Genomic DNA, 22,181 nt, shown 5'->3' on the forward strand with positions numbered 1-22,181 from the left:
CTCTAGTGCACTTATTCTTTCCATATCTGATTGCAGCAGGTGAGTTAGAAATGAGCCACCTTGTCTTTTCCAAGGAATATTTGGAGTTCTCACATTTGGTGCTCATTTTGCTCCATCCTTTCTCACCTATTTCACATGCTCAGAGCATTGTGCCTGGAAGCTTGTTTGTTTTCATTAGGGTTTTTTTTTCTCCTCTAGAGACAGAGCTCATTGCCTTCACTACTACCTCCCTTAGTGTAGACACAAAATCCTGCCTTTGCTAGACAATGATATAGCAGAAGAGTTGGTGAGAACTTCTAAAAGTTGGAGGTTTAAAAACAAGGCTCAGTCTTTCCTTTCGAATGACAATTCTTATTCTTTATCAGACTTGTGTGATGCTGGGCAAATCTCTCCATTTCCCCTGTATATATGTGTACAGAGATGGATGGTACTTTGGTGTGTTGCTTTAATAACAAATGGCAGTTAAAAAACCAACAGCATTGGGTTGTCAGTGTTGACCCTTCTGGTGTTGCCAACAATGTGATCTCCGCTTGCGTGATCATAGAGGGGACACAGGAAGATATTGTAGGCTGGTTGCTCATGGTAACACCATCAATAGCTACATCAAGGAGTAACTGATGAAATTCTATTTACTGGGATTTTTATTCTTTTACTTTTCAATCTTCAGATGTTTGTATTATCCTTCTCTTTTTTTTTTTTCTAACCCCAAAGAGTGAAAGGGAAAAGTCCCCTAGATGTCAGGAGAACTGTTTTTTGTCACCGAGTAGGAAAGAAAGGGGAATAAATGCACTTACCATGGTTGATATGGGAGTGTATATGTTTTCCTGTCCTCATAGCTCTCCTGTTTAATTGGCAGTTTCTGAAAAGAGGACTCTGAAACCTAGCAAACCATTTAAGATTTCAAATGAATGGAAAAAATTCTCAGTCTTCCAAAATAGCCTTCTGGAGGTGAATCTCATGGAACTTGCAGACAGGCAGATCGAAAATCTCTGGAAGCAACTCCAAGATTCTATGGGAGAAAACTCTAATTAAGAGTTAGGTCAGCTTTGTGTGTCTGGAAAGCTGTTGCAGATGAGGTTGCTAACTGTAAAGAGAGAATGATCTCCTCCCGCTCCAAAACTAGAGCATGAGTCGAGTGGTTGCCAGGTTTATTTTGGCAGAAGCAGCATTGGAGGTGGTGGCTGATGCTAAAGGTGTGCTAAGAAAAGCTCCTTTCTGCAGCGAGTGGCTTTAAGTTTGAGAAAGCTTTGCATACTCACATAATTCATGTAGAGTCCTTACGACTACTGTTCCTTTTGGCACTTGCCCCTCTTCCCGTTCCTGTAGCTGGGCCTAGGAGGAGGCAAGCGGTACTCCTTGCTTGGCCATTGCCAAGCAATTCTTTCTCCTGGTGCTTCGTTTGCACTTGTTTGGCTCTCTGGATATCACGTGCCCGGCAAGCTTTCAAGCGCTGGTAGCTCCTCCATGCAGGAGAGGTGGGCAGGTCTGACAGCACGTAGCTTTGCTGGTGTACTTAACTTTCACTTGTCTTCTCCCTGCAAAATAAATAAATAATTGACGCGTGAAGGGGAAAAGCGTGGGAGGAAAAATGTCAGGAAATTCAAAGGTGAAGCTATTTCCTCCCTCAGTAATATTTTTCTTCTGCATGTTGTTTCTTCTCTTCAAACAATGGGGTGAGTTTGAATCCATTCTTAACTATCAGCCTTGCCATTGTTTATTCATAAATCCTTTCATGTGAGTGACGGACCTCAGGAAAAACCCACACTTCCATTGTGAGACCTCTGGGCAGGCTCTCTGTAGTACAGTGCCAGTACAACAGGGCTCCAGTCCTTCTTTGGGGTCCCCGTGTGCCAGTGAGTTAATATTCATGGTGAAGTATATAATGTGTGTGATTTAAAGGTGTAGGTTGTGAAATGTGGTCACTCTAGCAAAGCTTAGGGTTTTTTTTAAAAAAGCCAATAAATAGCTCAGATATTCAGAACAAGGATTTCTGATGTTAGATGTTAATTACTTAAGCATAACGTGTTTGTTAACTTTCTGTGTGTGTTCGTGTGTGTGCACACACTTGTATTTGGGGGAAGGGGTGTTTTGCTGAAACAGGTGAAAGTTAGTTCTGTAGTATAAAACAGGAAGCAGATGGGTACTAATTAAAGCCCTGTTGATGATAAAAGGGTGACTGAGCTTTTGAAGCAGCTGCTTTCCTAATTTTATACATAGCTGGTATGTACTTTATATAAGAGCCGGCCTCCCCACACTTCATTGTTTTTGTGAAGCTGGAGGAAATGCGTGTGCATGTGCGTGTGTGCTGCCATGGCTGAGGGATGGCGCTTGCTGTTTGCTTCCTTCTCTGCGGTAGAGAAAATGGTGTTTTCCAAACGTCTGACAAAGGTGCCAGGCACCTTTTCATCTCCCTCCTCTTCTCTTTACGCCTTTCCACATGCAAGCAGGCACTGGGTTGGCGGGAGCATCTGTTAGCAGTGGTGCTGTAGATAAGGGAGGGCAGCTTAATGTATGTCACAGGTTTTTGTGTCTCGACTCATCTGGAAGAGCTGCATCTAGGAGAGAAAGTTATTTTTTTCTTGGCTGTTATTTATTGCTCCGTTAGACTTTCGCAAAGTGGTTAGAGAGTCAACAACAAAAATACCAGTGAGGGTGTCAATCTCCTCTGTGCGTGACCCATGATTGTCATGGTCTTTAATCTTCACAAGTACTCTTTATACTGCCTTTACTGCCTTTTCTCTTATCTTGAGGCTTGTAGGATGGGTAATAAACTCATATTCCAAAAAAAAGGAAACAAAAAGATACGAGCGTGTTGTATCGAAATGTAGGCAGAGGAAGAATAGCACCAAAGCAGAGCAGATCTTCATACATTAGAACTAGCAATGTGAATTGTAGTATTTTAATGACCTCAGTGGGTGTTGGACATAGAGAAATAAATAGTAACTTTCTGTTGACTTGAGTAGCAGGTTTTGTCCATAATGAATATATTTAATCACTGAAACCTTTTTACTGACAGCTTTTGCCACTGGAAATTGCTGTGGGGGAATTGGTTTCTTCCTTGGGGAAAGCAAAGTGCCAGTGTTCAGTCCCAGCGTTGGAGGTGTCAACATTCCGGTAGAAATAAACCAAACTTGGTGTGGGCAGGAGGAGAAAGAGGAGGAGGAAAATTTTGGTCAGCGTGGGCTTTAGTCCGGTAACATGAAGATTCAGTGGATGGCAGCTGAGGTGTGGAGGAGTGTCTTCTGCATGGGGAAAGGAAACTCTTGTCGCACTGGCCACATTTCATAGCAGTGCTTGGGGATCCGGATTGTGTTTGGCTGGAGTTCTCACAGGGATGCTGTCTGGGTGTCAGTTTGCAGAAGGAGTCTTTCAGAGAAAGCTTAACTTGTGAGTGGCAGCCATTGCTCCTACCACCTGGTAAGCCCATGACTGCCTTGGAGGAGCTGGATGACCCAGAGAATTCAGGGAAGCATTGCCTCCTTCAGTGGCTAACACTCCTTCCCTCATGTCGCCAAGCAACTGCTATCTGCTGTGGCTCATTCAGCAGCTATGATGGAAGTGTTGTACAGTATGAGTCAGAGTCTTTAAATCCTTCTCTGTTATTGTTGTTAGTGTTCCCCCCCCCTTGTCTTTACACTCTGTCCCATGCTAACGTTGCTGATGGGTTTGTGGATGTCCCCTTCTAAACTCTGCTGTTCTCCACTGCTGCATCTCTCCCCTGCTCCTGGCAGCTGAAAGGAGAACCACCAGGTCCCAAAGCACGTGGAAGGATGGCAATGTCACCTTCTACATTGGACAGTATGTCTCTTGCAGGATTTTCTTACTCCAAAGTCATCTGGGTTGGCTGCATTTCTGGTTACGGGATCAGTGAGATGTGCTGCATCACTACAACCAAAAGTTTACTGGGTGCCAGAACCTGGTCTGGGAGAGCTTTCTTTCATGCACAGACTGCAGGGTTGTGAGTTCTCTGCAGTATTGGTTTCTTAAATATTCTGTTTTTTACAACCGCTCAGTGTTTGTCAAGAAGCTGTTGCTGTTTGAGTGTACTTTGACATCGTACTTGTGTTAATCTCCTTTGGCCTTATCCTTTAAATTGGCCTTTTGACAAAGTCTGGGGGCTGGGTTTAATCTTAGGCGTTCTTGCTCTTTTTCTAGAGTCAGCAACTTAAAATTGTCTATTTTCTTCCTGTGGTGCAGGTGTATCTAAGCCAGGATTACAGGAAAGCTAGTGCAATCAGAGATGACATTTGACTGCCACTAAATCCCCTAGCTGCCTTCTGAAGGATTTTACAAGTATTTTGGAGGCCCTAAGAGTCTGTGGTCTTCAAGCTGAGAACAGCTACAGTAGAAAGGATGTGAATTTGTCAATAGACTTGTTTAAAAAAATTAAAAATCTCTATGGTTAAGGCTATTTGAGAAGTGGGCAGCCTCTGTGGCAATGCAGAGGAGTCACGCAAGCTGCTGCAAAGGTTACGGTGTGCCCTTAGCTGTGCCAGGAAGCAAGCGCCAGAGAGCTGCTGCTCTCTGGCAAGGTCTTTCTTAGGGTAAAAGGCCCTTAACCCTGCTTTGAACATGTTTCTGTGGCTTTTGTTAGCCAGCCATACTGTGTAGAAATCCCTGCAGCTGGGGGAATTGTACGAGCCCCAGACTTCTCTACAGTTTTCCTTAGGGGTGAGCGTGTATCCTAATGCTTTGGTTGATCATGCTCAATCTGGAATGTTTTAATGTTTAAATACTTAACAGAAAAATAGACAGAAGTAGGTGAGAATTGCTAAAAAAATAGTCTTTTCTGTTTAAAATGTCACTTAGCTGTAGAGCGTGGAGATTCGTATTTTTGTTGTCAAAGTTACTCAGCTACTGCTGTCCTTGGAAAATCAGTCAAATGTGTTGAATGTATATGTTGAATTATATATGTGTGGGATGGTTGCTGTTAGGCAAACTTTGAGCAAGATAACTCTGAGCTTCCTTATCAGCTGCCCCAGAGATGCCTGGCATTGAAGGAAGTAGGCAGCAGTGGAGGAGTGAATGAGGGGTCCTTGAATAATTGACGGAGGAGGAGAAAGGAGGATTGAGCCCACGTCCGTTTTGCCAGTCTCCGTTGCCTGAGCCTGACATGTGCAATGTGTTTTTAAGTGGTAGGTCCTGATCTCAGCTGATGCCTTGATAATTTCATTAAAAGGAGCATGTAAAGGGATGCTAGCCTCTGGTAAAATAATAACTGGTGCCTGGAATGTTCAAGGTACTAGATCCAGATCCTTCATTCACTGCTCCAAAGCTAAGTATTGGAAGTACCTTTTTTACGGAGCCAGTCTTGGAAGAAATGTACTTTCCTTCAGCTCCCTCTCCTTCCTAGGTAAATGAGGAACATGTAATTAACTCAGAGCAGTTGTTAATTGTAGTCTTTTAACTTAGTCTTGCAGCAAACAAGTAGCTTGTAAATGTTGAGGTCCAGACTCTGCCCTGTGAGCAGATAATTATTCTGTTGTTATCTTCTCTAATTTCATTGCTTTTATTCCAGGGGGGAAATAGGGAGTAAGGGAAGAGGAAAGTCCGGAGAGGGGGGTAGGGTAGGTAAGCTTTCCTATTATTATTTAAAGGCCAAGCACTGTGAAGTAGATATATTTGATATTCTTCAAGTGTAAAAGCAGATAAACTGCAATTATTTGTGTTTACTCTCAACTTCTACCACTGCTTTTCTGAGGCTTCAGATACCAGCTTTTTCAGAGAGAGGCTCTGGTACAATATTGCTGTGTTGGGGACGCTCATTTGTAACTTTGACAAGCTGGCATACTTTAATTTAAAATAAAAGTAGAGAACAGTGATGCCTGTTGTCAAGCCTGGCATACATACAACTGGAGGTAGGAGAGAAAGGGAAGAAAATTAATTGATGCATGTGGTCTTATCTTTAAGAAAACTATCTTTGACCCAACTATTACTGCCCATTTGGCAATAATTTGGCTCAGCCCAATTCCTGTTTGCTATGTTTCAGGGGCTGACATAGCAGCTTTGGAAGTTTACAACTCAAAAAGGTCCATGAGCTCTTCTAATTTGCAGATAAGCAGATCTGCTCTTTTCTTGCTTGTCTCCTTGTACTTTTATTTAGTTACACACTTGAAATCTAGGGATGGGGGAAGGAGTTCTTCTGTTGTTGCTGGTTTGCCAGAAATGTTCTGCAGGTAAGTTGGTAAATGTGTTCCACCTCCAAAAGGAGGATATTTTTGGATATTTGAGGTTTGCTTGGGTAGACAATAGATATCTGTGGGGAGAGAGAGGTATCTTGCCAAGCACCTTTATTTTTGAGTCAGAAGCCTGTGTTTTCCTAGAAAATGAGATCTTTCAAAGTTCATGTTAGGGGAATCCAAAATAAGGTATTTTAAGGTGGGGTCATTCACTCTGCCTTTTGAGAACAGAAAGAGTTGGTTTTTTGAGCCTGTGTGCTCAGAGGACTTGAGACATGAATATGGTGTTATGTCAGAACTGAAGCTCTTAAATTTTGAAGATATATTTTTCACAAAGATGGCCAAAGGAAAACACATAGTAAAACAGTCATGTTTCTTCCCTCCTACTTATTGGGATTCCTAAGACTTCTCTAACAGAGGAGAGGCAGAAATCCTGCTGCATGAGAATGGAATGCTTGAAAGATAATGTCCAACTTAACCCTATAGAAAAATTTCTTGAGAAATTCCTGAAATGCAGTTCTGTAATTTCTACTTTGGTGCAGAGACCGTGTTGTATGAATTGTGTGACTTCTGGAACAATGTCTCTTTTTTTTTTTTTTTCTTCTAATCCAGAGGGCATATTCTTAGGAGTCACAACGGGTTAGTAATCATGTCCACAGCATACTGTGATCCTGATGAGCAGCAGGGATGGCATGTAGTTCAAAGTCTCTTTTCTAACTCTTTGCCTGAGTGTCAGGGTGAAGGTAGGCAAACAGTGCCTTGGCTGGGGCTCTGCCTCTTCCAGCTGTGTGACCTGCAATCCCTGGGTGCGTGTGAGCTGACTCCAGGAGAGCTTTGTTGGTTTTCCTATGATTTCAAAACCAACCTTCAGCAAATACAGTGACTTTATATGACTTTTTTTTTTTTTCCAATGTCCTGTTTCTTGCTCCTTTTTGTTTGTGTTTTGTTCTGACCATGCCTGTGAGCCAAATTATAGCTGTTTTTACAGGTTGCAAAGCTTTGTAAAATTATGAATTATCTTCTTTGCTGTTGTAAGTCAGCAGCAGGCAGGAAGAAAGTTGAAAATACTGAATAGGCAGCATATTGCTGTGTAGGCACTTAATTTTGTTACAGTGTGATATAAGTTAAAATATTGCTTATTTCCTCTTGGCTGTTCAAAACAACTTGAAGCATGTTATGACCAGGACCTAAACAGTAACTGAAAAAGTAAAAACAAACCTTTTAACAGAGAAAAGCATGGCTTGCCAAATACTGTGTGTAATTTATGACTACATGAATAATCAATAAACAAAATACTTGAAAACACCTGACTTTCCGGGAGCAGACTTTAATTTCTTTTTAAAACAAAGTAAAAAATGGAAGCGTTCCCTGTAATATCCTCAAAACTGGAAAAAAAAAAAAATTAAACAAGAGCCACAAGAGCTTCAGTGTGTGCTGGAGTTTGCCAGCAGTTTAACAAATCTGTGGACATAAATGCACAAATGTATCCATGACAAATTATGATAAAACTTCATAAACAAACTTGGCTAGATAAATAATATTGGAAAACAAGCCTCAGTAAACATGCTTGCTTTTTTCTGTTTCATTGTTGTTTTTAGAGGCCCTCATGTGATCCACAGAATAAATAACTTCATGTGTCTTGATAGCTATTGCAAATGACAGCTCCTACTGCTGACATTCCTGCCATTTTTAATTTGATGTAAGCTAGTGTCCTGTGATCTTTTTTTTATTATTATTATTATTTTGAAATGCGTGCCCCATTCTGACCTAGGAGGCGGATTCTCTCAAGAAGAAAGCTTGTGCATCTTAAGAGCTGTGCAGGGGGCTGTTGTCTGAACATCTTCAAGAGGGAAAACTAAACTGCAGTACTTAAAAGAAGCAAAACTGGACAGGAGAAGACAAATACTAAGCAAGTCCATGCAGATTGTCTTAAGACTTTCTTGTTGCAGCCCTTTGAATTGATTAGGGCATTTTAGCTTACTGTCTCAGCTTTGTTTTTGCCAGAGCACTTCACTGCATGTCTGGGGAAAGCTAGAGGAGAGCTCCTCTGCATTCCCCATCTTTGGGCGAAGGCACGGGAGGGATGGGAGGCCCATGGCAGCCTTTGTGATTGTGAAGTTGGATGTTGCAATCCTTAAATCTGAATAACTAGCCAGGCAGGGTTAGGCTGTCCAGTTACCCATGAGCTCTTCATTGAAGGAGGATGGGGGTGATGATGGTGAAGTTTGCACCAAGCAAAGACTGTGACCTTCAGGAGGAGGGAGCCTAATCTGAAAGTTGATAAGAGCTTTTTGAGTTTGTGAGATTAGTGAAGGGGTGTGGAAGGCTTTTCAAAACCAGTATTTTCTTCTCTGAATTGATGAGGATAATGGCAGTGTCCTTCCTGGGACACCTCCTGTTGCACCTGGCATTCCCCTGTGCACCCAGAGCCTCCTTCTGTCAGGCTCTGTCCAGGGCAATGGGAGAATGAGTGACGTCTGCTCTGAGCAGCCGTGATGAGGCAGGTCTCCTTATGTATGTCAAATGGAGAAAAATAGTAATGAGGGGAGATTAATTACACCTAGTTAGCAGGAGAAAAATAGCACCCAAAATGTCTAACAAAGCTCGTTCTTTGCATAACAGCATCCCACTCTGAGAGCTGTCTTAGTTTGTGTCCAGCCTGGTCCTGCACCTCTCCAGCAGCACGTGTGTATGTAAAAGATCCCAAGCCACAGCTGTGTGGCTTATCTTCTTTTTTGTTGTCCTCATTGTAATATTTTACTGTTTTTAAAATAAAATGGATGTTTGGGTTTTGTGATGAATGCTGATGCACCAGAGCTCTTGGACTTTACTCTGTTAATTCTATTCTTGTCATTAAAAACACGACTTTCTTGTCCTTTTTACTTTTCTTGTTTGGGAAGGAGGAAAGCAAGTAAATACAGAGCTGATGGTTTAAGTCACTGTTGCCAGATGACATTCTATGGGAATGTGGACTTGCCAGTATGTAGATTGTAAATAGTCCTTTGATTTAATAAGGGTCTGTTAAGTACAGAGCACAGCCTACAGTAGTGAGGGAATAGGAGTGCTTCCAAAACTGGTGTGAGGGAAGAAATTACCCTTTAGATTTGCCTTCCTTCTGTGCCCAGCTTGCTCTGAGAAATAGCACTCTGCCTCCTGTAGCCTACTGAAAATTGTGTGCATGTCTGGGGGTAACTTGGTTCGGAGTTGGCACTACACGTTTTGCAAGATTGGGTGACTGTGGCTTTATAATGCTGAACAGATGTCATAAAACCCAGTGATGAGCGCCAGCGTTTCTTGAAACTGCAGCCTGGAGAACGTCACGGAAAGCAGCATTCGAGAGGAGGACGCTGGCATGAACAGTGCAACCAGCCATCATGAGTCCTCTGAGTCCCTAGACCCTCCTGTAAGAAAATAAACTAAAAACCTTTTAAGTATAAACCACAGCTTACGTGAAAGAGGGTGGCTGCAACTGGCCAGACAGTGGAGAGGGGCAATGCACGCTGGAATATAGCTCCAGGCTATAATGAAATTTGGATGAGGGCTTTTTTTGCGGGCATTGTAGTAGTAGAACACGTTACATAAAATCTACTAGGCTACAGGAGCAAGCTTGAACTGGAAAGAGCTCTTGCGAAGAGAGTGTGCTGGTGGTCTGGCATGGTTCTGTGGTGGGGGGGAAAAGTACCAAGGCAAACCGCGTTCAAAGAAGCTGAGTAGAAACACAGTACCTAGTATATGGGCTGCCTCTTCAGGATGTGCGAAAGGGGTAACTGGAAATTGGTACTTGCTCCTTGTATCTTTGGAAAAAAGAACAAGTATGAAAAACAGAACAGAAAGGAAAATGAACAAGTATTGACTGCATAAGGCAATATCCTTTATCTATGTATTTGCAGGTGATGTAGTAAAGAGAACTTAAATCTTGTCCTGTTTAAGCTATTTTAAGAACAACTTAAGTCTGTTTTCTGCTAATATTTTGTTAACAAGAAAATGGTATTTTATTTTTATATGTTAGATACAGGGAGAATTGGTAGAGGAAAAATAAATAGTGAAAACAGTGGCTTCATACACTGGAGTGTACTCATGTACAAAAGAAATTAAAGGAAAGAGAAATGTCCCTGTCTTCTTTCCTCAGTTTCTCTTGGTTACTACAGCAACATCAGATATTTACAACATTAGGTGAAATCCAGAGGGTGGCTGTTATTTTTAAGCTGACACTGTCCCCTTACAAATGTGAAACCTTCAGCATCTCTACCACTAGATGCAGTAAAGAATCTCTAAAGATGCACCAAATCAAACTAAACCTCCTGCTCAACTCCATTTTATTTTCCTTTTTGTAGTTTTGGGGACTATACTAAAATTTTGTTAGCCTATCCTTGCACTTGCTGCAGTCAAAATAAAGATCAAATGCATAGTGAGATGTAGTGTAAGATACCGTTCAGCCTGTAAATGGAAGGCTTTGCCCTTCTTTTTACAAGACGTGCAGTTTCCTTCAGCCAGGGATTTCCTGTGGGGCACAGCTAACCCTGCTGCAAAGGAAGCTTGCTGCTTTCATTGACTCTTTGTTTCTGAAAAAACTAGTATTCAGTGACACCCATGTCCGGAGAATTTGGCTCCTTTGCTTGCTAAAGGAAGCCTCTGCTATGCTGGTACAGTGTACTAAGTAGATGTATTTCTATTTTTTTTTTTAATTCTGCACAAAGATTCAGTTAACCTACTTTTTTATATTATTGCATCTGTATAGCCCTCTTGGTATGTTGCTCCTCAAGGTAAGAAATACAGACAGGCTTGGTGGCTTTTCTGCAGACAAGCAAACATCTCTGCTTGTCATCTGCCCTTGTCAGATGAGTTTGTGCATTGTAGGAGCCGTGGGGGCGGTGCTGCAGGTGCGCTTGGCTCTGTCCGTGGATTTGTGGTTGTAAACCGGTAGCTGCTCCTTCTCTGTGTCCCTAAGGAGAGATCTAGGCAGTGGGCGTTGTTGCAGGTGAAGTAAGTCCTCAAGCCTCTCGAGCCACAGCTGGCCTGTGGGCAGCACAACGAATGGGGCAAGTGTCATGGACTTAGCCCATGTCTCCAGTGCATCCTGCTTTGCTTTCCCAGCTTCAGTTTTAACATATTTTCCACTGTTGTGGGTAGCCCATTGCTTGTAAATCCATCAGGTTGCAACAATCATTCCAACCCTTTAGGTTATCTGTGATTTGTTGAAAGCAAATAGTCTTGATCCATGAAGATGAAGAAAAGATGTGTGGCTCCCTAGTAAAGCATCCAATGGCAACCAAACATTTAGGGTTAGGTCTTCTTGTGCCATTACATAGGCAAGTGGGAGACGACTCTTTTGGTCATTATGCAGGGCTTTGAGCATGGAAAGCTTATGTGACTTCTCAGGCAGGGATCTTTCCAATTGTTTCACTTATCCTATTAAAGCTTTTGGAATAATCATATCTGGGTGTTGTGGTGGTGTGTTTTTTGTTTTTGTTTGGGGTTTTTTTTTTTAATTCGTGGAAGTTCTCTGCGTGTCCACAAAGGCCAATGCAAAAAATGAGCCCTATTTTCGGACTATGATGTTTTTCACCTCTGTGGTTTACACTGAGACTTTGGCCTATTTCTCCCCTTACTGCTTCTTATTGGTGAGAGTGTGTTTCTAGCACTCCTTTTAAGATTAACTGCTGGTCTAATTAGTACTGATATATCTAGCATGTATACACATTTGTACCTCTTCATTAGAGCTAACGAATGTCAATAAAAGGCAGCTTAGTTTTAGAAAGAAAGAAAAAGAGGGAAGCTTTCTATAAACAGTGCTGCAGTCTTTGTGATGAATTGGGTGTAACCGTGGAGAGTGGCAGAGGTGAAACAGGCTGTCTGTTAAACAGGAAACGAGTGATTAACATTTTTTGTCCCACTGATCATAATTATTCCCACTGGCTGAAAAAAAATAAACACCCCTTAGTATCTCCTTTACTATAGTCACAGAATAAAATTTTAAGCTTATTAGTCATTTTGGCATTGTGTGGATGAACTGCTACTTTATTACTCCAATTTTTTAATTATTTATTTTAATAAACTTCGCTTATAATTGTGATTCATGTTTTCCTTGCAATAACGTACTTGCGCTCTGCATTTAGGGAGAGCTTTGCCATTACCACTGACCACTGTGGTGCCTGCGTCCCCTCTGCAGTTGCATCCCCGATTCCTGCATTAGAGCCTGCACTGAATAACTGTAAGAACGCTACTTGCCTGTCACGAATCGCTGCAGCCTTCCTCACGGCTTATTGCACTACAGATAATTTTAATGGTTTTAATCCCTTTGATGAACACACATTAATGGTGGTGTGTGGTGCTAATCTTGGCTGCGGTGTCATTCAGCGTGACACTGGCGTATCTGCAGGTGTTCTCTATCTTACCTTTCTTGAACAAAAGATAATTTTTTGGTACATGTGATGGCCTATATTCTGTGGGACTGTTTTGAAAGTCATTAATTATATCCTTGACCTCTGATGGCTTATTAATTGAATCCGTTATCAGCTTTTCTGTGGTATCGCCTGGGACTGATACTGGGCACCCAGGTTATGCATCCATCCTCTGCTTTGCTGTTTTTGCGTTACTGGTGTAATTGCAGCACAGGCTGCTTGTGAAGGCCAGAGGTCTGAGAGCGCTTAAAGGGAGGAGGAGGAGAGGCCCCAGTTATCAGGGCATCCTGACTTTGAAACCTTCCTCTTCAGTGAGGCCTCAGTGTTGGCCTCCTGTGTCACTAGTGAACTTGGGCAATGCTTCTTCATCATGAGCTATATATATACATATGCATATATATATGTTCCATATTTGTGGAAAACAAATTTTTTTTTTTTTTTTTTTTTTCAAATACAGAACCCTTATATTTGTCAAACTTGTTTTCTCTCTGTTGGAATAGAAAGCTAACAGCATCAGTTTTGTAAAGGCAGTAATAGGATTTGGGTCACCAAATACAGTTACCCTGCTAGCTTTGATTTTTTTTTTTTTCTGAAGTCTGATATTTATGTCTTCTCTTATTTTCTGTATTTTATAACTTTTGTTTTATCCTGATGGCTATTTGCCTTTTTTTTTTTTTTTAATAATACTGTGCTGCCTTTTTATTGTTGCCTTTCTTTCACCCCTGAAAACTGATAGATTTTAGACAAACCTATTGGCTGTCTTGGCTTCCTAGATGATTTTGCCAGAGAGGGAGGAAGTTCTATTTGACAAATCCCTTTTAAAAGTCTCACAATTTTCATATGCATCTTCATCTGTTGTTTTTCCTAATCAGTGTCACTTAGTTTCCTTGGCTTTGAAATGCTAGCAAATGTTTGTATATTTGGTCTATGCTGTATTCCTATTATATCATGCCTGTATTGTGGTTATAGAAATAAATGTAGCTATAAAATGGAGTATTGGCACTGATGTAGGTGATTGTTAACCTGGTTGTGGCTCTGTCTCTCTCTTGGGGGTACAGAATACATAAGAGTGGTCGTAAGAAGTTTTGGATGGTGTCATCACATGTGGAAGAGTATCCAGGTGTGTGCTTGCCCTGTGTGTATACTTCTCATACTATGCTTTACCTTGTTCATGGTTTTTATGCTCATTCTTTCTAAATGCCTGTGTAAGGCAAGTAGGCAGGTGTTATCATCTCATTAGAAATGTCCAAACTGCCATTATGGCAAGGTGCTTCAAAGGAGTCTGCCTAGAATGAAGAGTATCTGGGGATAGCAATTGGGAATTACTCAAATACATGTCAGTAGAGTTGCCAGTTCTGACATGTAAGTTTGCATAGCCAAGTCCCTTAAACATCAATGTCTGGAGCTGTGCATGTATTTTCTGTTACTACATACTGTGTTCCAGTGGTTGTGAAATCCCATCCAGTCCCTGGTGCCACGTGTGGCTGCAGGATGCAGCCTGGAGGATGGCCAAGCCCCTTTGGTGTCCAAAGTTTTTCAGTCTTCTGCAGCTATGAGAAGGAAGTGTAGGAAAGTGTAAATCTGTAGAGTTAACTGCAGAATGTGCAGGACTTAGACTAATGCCACTGACGTGGTCACAGGAGATCCTTCTCCGTGCAGGAGACACATGTATAGCGACCATATAGTGATAACATACAGTCTGTCCCATTCTTGTATGTTTGTGCATGGAACAAGGGATGCATTGCTGAAATGTTATCAAATGAAGCAGTCTATGAAAGTATCTCCGTGTTTGGAGATGGTGTTTCATGGGTGGTGGTCTGGAAAAGACTTGCTATGCCACCATCTGTAGTGAAAAGCAGAGAAACAGTGCTAGGTCCCTCTAGTAAGACTGAAGTGTTTCTGCACTTTGTCCAGCTGACACTCCTTAACCATATAACAGTGCAGGACAAAAATGAAGTCAAACAAAAGCACCCCCCAAGAACAAAGGACCCAAAAAAGCATGACCTGTTTGGGAGGAAATCCTGCCCTTCCACCTTCATGCAGCTGCAGGTGGCAAATTGCCAGCATCTTCTAAATAGGACTCTTTGACCTGAGGCTAAGTGACATGCTTTCTGTCCGTGCTCTTATCTGACAACAGAGAAGGTTTCGGAGCTGTAATCAAAGAATTCTACAATGGGGTGGCAGACATAGCTATTTCATTAACATTTGAAGCCTCTGACACCGCAGCCAGATGTGTGTTTGTGTTGGTGAACATTGTAGTATCAGGAACCTTTTTGAGAGAGATGTGGCTAAGGCTGTTTTATAAGTGTGCTGCCTGTTGACCAAACGCTTTTGGGTGTCCAACACTAGCTCTGAGGTGACCCCAAGCTCCGTGTGCAGCATCTGCATCTGAACTTCTTGTATCTCAGAGTCATTAGATAAGACAAACAGGATTGCCTTACACCAGACTGTTGTACCAAAGGCAATGCTGGTACATCTGGAGTTATTAATGTTCTCTTTCTTCCTTAGTCTCCTCACCCAGCCCCTGCAAACTTGGCAGGATGGTTGGAAACCACAGCAAAACGGGTGCAGGCAGTGAAACTATTCCAAGCAGACCTGCTTGTTTTGCCAGGCATGGTCTAGCTCAGCCTTGGGCAGATGCTACATGGTGCCACTTGCCATAGTTGGTCCCTGCTGCTCTCTGGCTGTTAATGCTGAAGGAGCCCTGAGCAAGTGTACTTTCCTAGGATGTTTTTTTAATGACTTCTTTTTAGTGGTGCTTGCCACTGAGGCTCCAAGAGGAGGGTGATTGGAACATCTGGACCTACTGTAGAGCTGCCATACACAGACCTTGAGAGGCAGGTGTGATGTCCTCTTTACAGCATATGGAAATCCTGGGGTCTTCCCTTCTTTGCTGCAAAGCTTTTGCTTTGGTGCTCTCTCCACAGAGGGACTATGCTGGTTCTGCATCCTCCTCTAAGCTGTCAGTAACGTGACATGCTAACACAAGTGGCTCATGTGCCGACCACCAGTAATCACAGCAGACACCTCTCAACAGTGATGATGTTAGCTGATGGGCCTCTGAACTTCTCTCCTACCAGTCCTTGACCCTGACTTTCTTGCTAGGCACGTTCCTATTGCGGTTATCTTAGAGGGTCATGGCAAAAGTAGTCTTGAGTGTCCTATTCTCTGAAAGTTTCTTTTCAGCTTCCAAATCCATTTCAGACATTGTTTGGAAAGATCTGAGAACAACAGTCTAATACTGTTCCCCAATCTGTATTTGCAGCCATTTCAGCTGATGGTAGTTCCAGATGACTAGCAATGTGTGTAGGTTGTCCCCTTGGATGAAGTATAGGAAGCAATGGACTGTTGAAAAGTCCTCTGAAAGAAAAATTGGTAGGCACGCATTAGACTGTTACCTTTAATAGCAATGCTGACCTGTGTATTGTGGAAGCAGTCTTGCTTTTATGGCCTCCTGCATTGTTATGGCTGTATTGGCCTCCAGATGCCAAGTCCTTTTGCCTAAGTTACTGGTGAATCTCTTTTCCACAATGCCACGGCATGCTTTATTGTAATATCAGCATAATCACCTTGATAGCAAATCCACTTGTTTTTGTAAAACATATTGACTGTTACATCCGTTCCTTGCTCTCCCTTTTGGTGGCCGTCACAGCAGTGTGGTTGAACGGGTGTGTGAGGGTATGAGGGTGGGAGAGACCATAGGCACTCATAGGTGCTCTTACAAGGTTTGGGTCTTGCAGCTCCCTGGATACTTAGAGATCCACAGTTAGATCCTGGTTGGAGAGGTTTGCGATGGGATTAAACAGGAGCTCTGCAGCAGGAGCTGTGCTCTGCTTTCTTCTCTCTTGCATGCTCCAAGTGGTGGGGTGGAGGAAAGATGGCCAGCGTGACTGTATGGTTTCTCTTCTGTAAGTACAGGCCTACAGTGTTGTCAGTTTAATAAAGCAACTGTGTTTTCAGGTGTTTCTCTTTAGTAAAACACCAAAACAATTTACTGAAAAAATAATTAAATACCTAAGCTTTAATTGTAATGGAGGGGTGATTTTTTTTTTTTTTCAGCAACTTGTCAGGCTAAAGTTAAGTTGCATGTTTTCGTATGAATAGCTCTTGGGTTTAAATGCGGTATTAGATATCAGCAGAGCTTCTTGCACCCAGGAATTAAATGGCTGAGACGCTTATTTCTTTAATTATTTAAAACCGTAAAGCAGTTTGAGGGTTTTTGTTGCTTAGAGGAGCAGCAAGCAGGGCGTTCTCGCAGCAGTGCAGTTCAGCTGTAGGAAATGTTGGAAATGAAGCTGAAATACATGCGTAGATTCAAATGAATTGTTTTCTTGGCTTCACAAGTTTTATTAGCTGCTCATCACATTGCATTTAGCAGATACTGGTTTTGCATATTTTGGCTCTTAAATCAGCGAGTAATGATAAGCATATTGACAGCTCCAGGTCTGTATGCTGAAGTATGGCATGAAGTCTGTTCGCAGACTAAACAGCAGCAGAGGTTCTCTGCGCTTTATCTCCGAGGCAGAAACTCAATCCCAGGAAACACCCCACAGGTGGCAGCAGCCCTGCTGCTGTCCTCACCAGGTTTTGATAAAATTCCAGCGCGGATGCTCTCAGAGCGATCTGGCGTGCGTCGTCGCTGCACGGAAACCCGCCTCAAAACGTGGCCACTTGCTTTTCCCGTCACTCAGACCAGATTTTGGGAGGCTTTGCTTCGAAGTCCTGCTGAAAGCCACGGCTGGAGGCGTCTCGCAGCGTGCTGGGGCCGGCGGTGCCGCCGAGCGCCCCGGCCACTGACAGCCGCGCTGCTCTTCCAGCTGCCAAGATCCACTGCTGAAACTATACTTTTTTATCAGGTCATGTTTGCGTCTGGCAAAGATTTGTAGACACAACATCATTAACAGCAGTGCATATTTTCACAAGATTTACCTCTTCAACACTTTTTCCAAGTTAGTAAATCATAGCTTCTTTAATGTCCTGCTGGCTGCGTGAAAAACAGGAATTTATGTAACAAGCTCTGGGCCGCAAACCTTTTCCTGTTAGGAAAATTTTTTTCTTCTTTGCTGGCAGAGTTAGGAGACAGCTCTGTTACTCAAAGAGCGACCTCAGATGTCCTCAGTACAATAATACCAGATTATAACATTTTTGATGACTAAGGAATAGCAGTGATTTCTTAAATATTTAACACTTCTGTTGCAGAGAAAAAGGGAACTGTGCCTTAGCACGGTATTTTCTCTGCCTGATGTTTTGTGTGTTTGATATGCCTATTTTGATAGTAAACAGTAAGCCTGAGCCAACTGGGTATGTTTACAAAATACAATAAAAGAAAAAAAAAAAATGAACTGGCGCAGGAGGTTTTTTAATCAACAGACATGCAGAACAACTTTCTTGCGACATTTCTAGAGCTGGACTTGTGTCAGTCGGCGATTCAGCTGTGGCCCTGGAGTGAAAACCACGGGCTGTGCTGGCTGGCCTCATGAGGCTTCTTGGTCAGCCCTTGGGGCTGCGGGCAAGTCCAAAAACAGATTTTCAGGTTTATCTTCCCGACGTGTTAGCTGCACCTGGTGAAAATAAAACGTCAAGGCCTTCCCTAACACCCTGTAGCTAGATAGAGGATGAGATTTTGATTGCAGGGTTAGCTGCAGTGAAGAGATACAGTCCTCCGTTAATTAGTTAATATGAGAAAGATTGGCTTCCTTTCAAAATTGAATAAGGAAACGCTCAAATTGTCGCTGGTGTTTATTTAATGGGGATAATTTGTTGAAGATGGTTCTTTGGAGGGGAAGGAGAGGTTGGAAAGGTTTCTGAGGTTAGGCGCACAGGTTGACTCCTTGCTGCGCGGGTTGAACTGCAGGCTGCTGTGAGGCCATGTTCTGCCATCTTCTGCTGTCAGACAGTGCCTTGTAGCCCTGTTTGGGGTGAAGCCGCACTCCTGCGGAGATAGTCTTAGGACACGGCTGCCTGTCAGGTGTGACAGGACTGTAACACTGCCTTGCTGCCCTCATCTGCTGAAGGGCTCCTCTTTGACCCCAGAGTAACCGTTCCTGTTGAGCACTGCAGGGGGCCAGGCCTGCTTTGGCCGGTTGGCTTTCCGTGGTCCACAACGTGTCATGGCCCTTGCAGGGAATTTGAGCTTAATGTCTCTAATTTGAGCCAGGTCCCATGAGTTGACTGTTTTTGGCTGACGTGCCTCCTTTATGGTCTTTGCTTCTTTACTTCTGTCAGCTGGATGTGCAGGCAATGGGGAAAGATGTGCATCTTTGTAGAAAGCAGATGTACACAGGAGGACAGGTAGAGAAGGTGAAGGAAGACATTTCTGGAGATGCTGTTGTCACAGGCAGCATTCTGGGCTGGGAAATACAGCAAAAGCAGCCAGAGACCAGAGCAGTGGCTGTGTCCCTCATCCTCTGGTTTGCCTCACGAGCCATGCAAAGCTCCATGAGCTTTATCATCCTCTTGGTTTGGTGCTGTAGTGGGTCTTGGCAGTCAGGTTAAAAACTTCAGGGAAGATAGATGGCAGGAAAAAGGCAGGAAAACAGGAAGGACGGAACAGGAGGTTTGTAGGTCTGGCAGCCACTTAGTGTTTTCAGATAACTGGCCTGCTGGTCAAGATCAGCCTTACTACTGCTTTCTAGAAACAGTCTTTCCATTTTCACTCTCCCAAATATTTCTTTAGACAGCCTGCTAAAAATGACTATGAGTGGAAGGCAGCTACTGCACCATTGATTACTCTGCCATTGAAGTCTAATTTCTGGTTTACTCATTTCGTGTGTTGTTTTGTGGTTCCCTCCTACTTGTTCTGCATGAATTGCAGCCCAAGAGCAGACCGTGGGTCCCCACGTAGACTCTGCTACTGTCCCACCCTCCTACCAACACCAATGGCTGCTGATTTCAGCACTCTTTGAACTTGTGGCCTTTTGTTAACAATTATGTCAAAAAATATGGGACAGCTTTTCTGTTGATACAATGTTCTTTACATGTGCTCAGCAGAAAATTACATGAGGAAAAAAATATTTATCTACAGCTTGGTAATGCCAAGAGTAGTCTCTTGGTCAATCTGTGGGCTTGGATTTTGAATTTTTTGCTTTTTTTTCCTTTTTTTTTTTTTTTTTTTTTGCTTTAAGAACAAAACATGAAACATTACTCGTGGCTGAGGAGATAATGAAAAGCTTCAGTACCTCTGGTCAGTCTTGGCACAAGATAGCTCGTACCCTCAGGTATTAGAAGAGTCAATTTTGCATATTAAAATGTTGATTTTGAAAGAGAAAGATGGTTTTAAGACTTAGGGTTTAAATGCAATTTTGTCTATGCTGTTTGCATTCCTTTCTCCCTTACAATTTCTTAGGCAATTTGTGATGTTTATTTATAAAAATTAGAACTTAATCCTCAACCGGTTTTCTGCATGTGTTTTCTCACATAACACAAGTAATACAAAGCTCACTAATGTTCAGTGGCAATACTCACAGGCTGGCGTGTTTACCGGGTTTATAGATGTGCATGATGAGATCGCATTATAAGGATCGTAGAACAGGATCTAGCATTTCTGAACTTTGCTTAAAATAATAAAAAAATAATAAAATGCCTAGATGCAATCAGGTTCAACTCATTAGGGTGAAGCTGATAATGAGATTTTCAGTTGTCTTCTTGGTCTTCTGGTATATTTTGTCTCCTTTATGAGGAATTTGTATTTCAGAACAACTCCTTCAGTATTTAACTTTTTATAATGTCAGATGTGATCAGGCCACATGACAGACAAATTGACATGGCAACTCTCTGCAAGCTCGTTTCAGCCTGTTCTGAGTGGTGAGCTGATAAAAGCTGTTTCCAGACTGGCATGTTTTCCTATTTCTTGATTACCCCATGTTTTCTAACAAAAAGAGAGTATGTTTGCAAAGACAAATATTAGCGTGTGTTCTCCACATAAAAGAAGCGTGTGTTCTCCATTTCTTACATCTTTTTTTTGTTTTTCAGAATTCAATCCGTCACAACCTGTCTCTGCACAGCAAGTTCATTAGAGTGCAGAATGAGGGAACAGGGAAGAGTTCCTGGTGGATGCTCAATCCTGAAGGAGGAAAGAGTGGCAAATCTCCTAGGAGGCGAGCGGCATCCATGGATAACAACAGCAAGTTTGCCAAAAGCAGAGGCAGAGCTGCTAAGAAAAAAGCATCCCTTCAGACTGGTCAAGAGGGAAATGGTGACAGCCCCGGATCGCAGTTCTCTAAGTGGCCTGCAAGCCCCAGCTCTCACAGTAACGATGACTTTGATAACTGGAGTACATTTCGACCTAGAACTAGCTCTAATGCTAGTACGATTAGCGGAAGACTTTCTCCTATTTTGCCAGAGCAAGATGATCTTGGAGATGGGGATGTGCACTCCATGGTATACCCATCATCAGCCACCAAAATGACTTCTACTCTACCCAGCCTTTCAGAGATGAGTAATTCCGAGAACATGGAAAATCTTTTGGATAACCTTAATCTCTTGTCACCTAATACGTCGATGACTGTGTCAACCCAGTCTTCATCTGCTACCTTGATGCAGCAAACACCAGGTTACTCATTCGCATCCTCGACCACAAGTATAGGTTCACCAAATCCAGACTACAGGAAATTTACATATGCTCAAGCTAGCATGAACTCTTTGCCTCAGATTCCTATGCAGACTCTTCAAGACAGTAAATCAAGCTATGGATCGATGAGCCAATATAACTGTCCTGCAGGACTTCTGAAGGAGTTACTGACTTCCGATTCTCCACCGCACAATGATATCTTGGCATCAGTAGACACTGGTATTTCCCAGACTGGTGGCAGGGCGCTGGGCCAAAGCGTGCTGATGGTCGCTAATTCAGTGATGCCAACTTACGGCAGCCAACCGCCCCACAACAAAATGATGAACCCTAATGCCCGCCCTCACCAAGGACATAACCAGCCAACACCTGCAGTTAATGGTCGTGCCTTGTCACACACAGTGAACACCATGTCACATACTTCAGGTCTAAATCGCTTGTCGACAGTGAAGACTTCGTTACAAGTGCCTATGAGTCACCCGATGCAGATGAATGCTATGAACCCGTATGCCCCTGTTAACAGTTGCAATGGCTACGGAAGGGTGGGAATTGTTTCCCTCCACCAGGAGAAGCTTCCCAGTGACTTAGATGACATGTTAATTGAACGGTTGGACTGTGACGTGGAGTCGATTATCCGTAATGACCTTATGGATGGAGAAACGTTAGATTTTAACTTTGACAGTGTATTACCTAACCAAAGTTTTCAGCACAGCGTAAAGACAACCACACACAGCTGGGTGTCAGGCTAGGATGTAGTAGGAGGTAAGCTGTGCTTTTTATAATAAATCTGAAAAGCAACTAAAGGGAAAAGAAATCTAAAATGCTTGAAATCTGGGTGGTCTTCTGTATTGGCATGTGAAGTGCCTCTATACACTCAGTCACTTTCCAGTCCTTTGTTTGTAAATCAAGTTTGCACTGGTGCGTTAGGATTGCCAAGTATCAGCTTTGGTTACTTCATGTGGAGCACTAATGTTTCGCTGTTACTATTTTAAACCAAAAACTTGCTGGTAACTAGCAATTAATGAATATTTTTTT

General features: G+C 42.7%; 1 protein-coding gene across 1 annotated transcript in view; it reads left to right on the forward strand.

Moving 5' to 3' along the window:
* The window catches only part of FOXO1 (forkhead box O1), a 65,639-nt gene that overhangs the window by 39,768 nt on the left and 3,690 nt on the right, over positions 1–22,181 (forward strand). The window contains exon 2 of the mRNA XM_075741935.1: positions 20,552–21,908. Coding sequence (XP_075598050.1) covers positions 20,552–21,895 — 1,344 coding nt within the window. The 3' untranslated portion in view covers positions 21,896–21,908. The remainder of the gene's footprint in view (positions 1–20,551; positions 21,909–22,181) is intronic.

The sequence above is a fragment of the Balearica regulorum genome, chromosome 1, assembly GCF_011004875.1.
Source record: "Balearica regulorum gibbericeps isolate bBalReg1 chromosome 1, bBalReg1.pri, whole genome shotgun sequence".
Lineage (NCBI taxonomy): Eukaryota > Metazoa > Chordata > Aves > Gruiformes > Gruidae > Balearica > Balearica regulorum.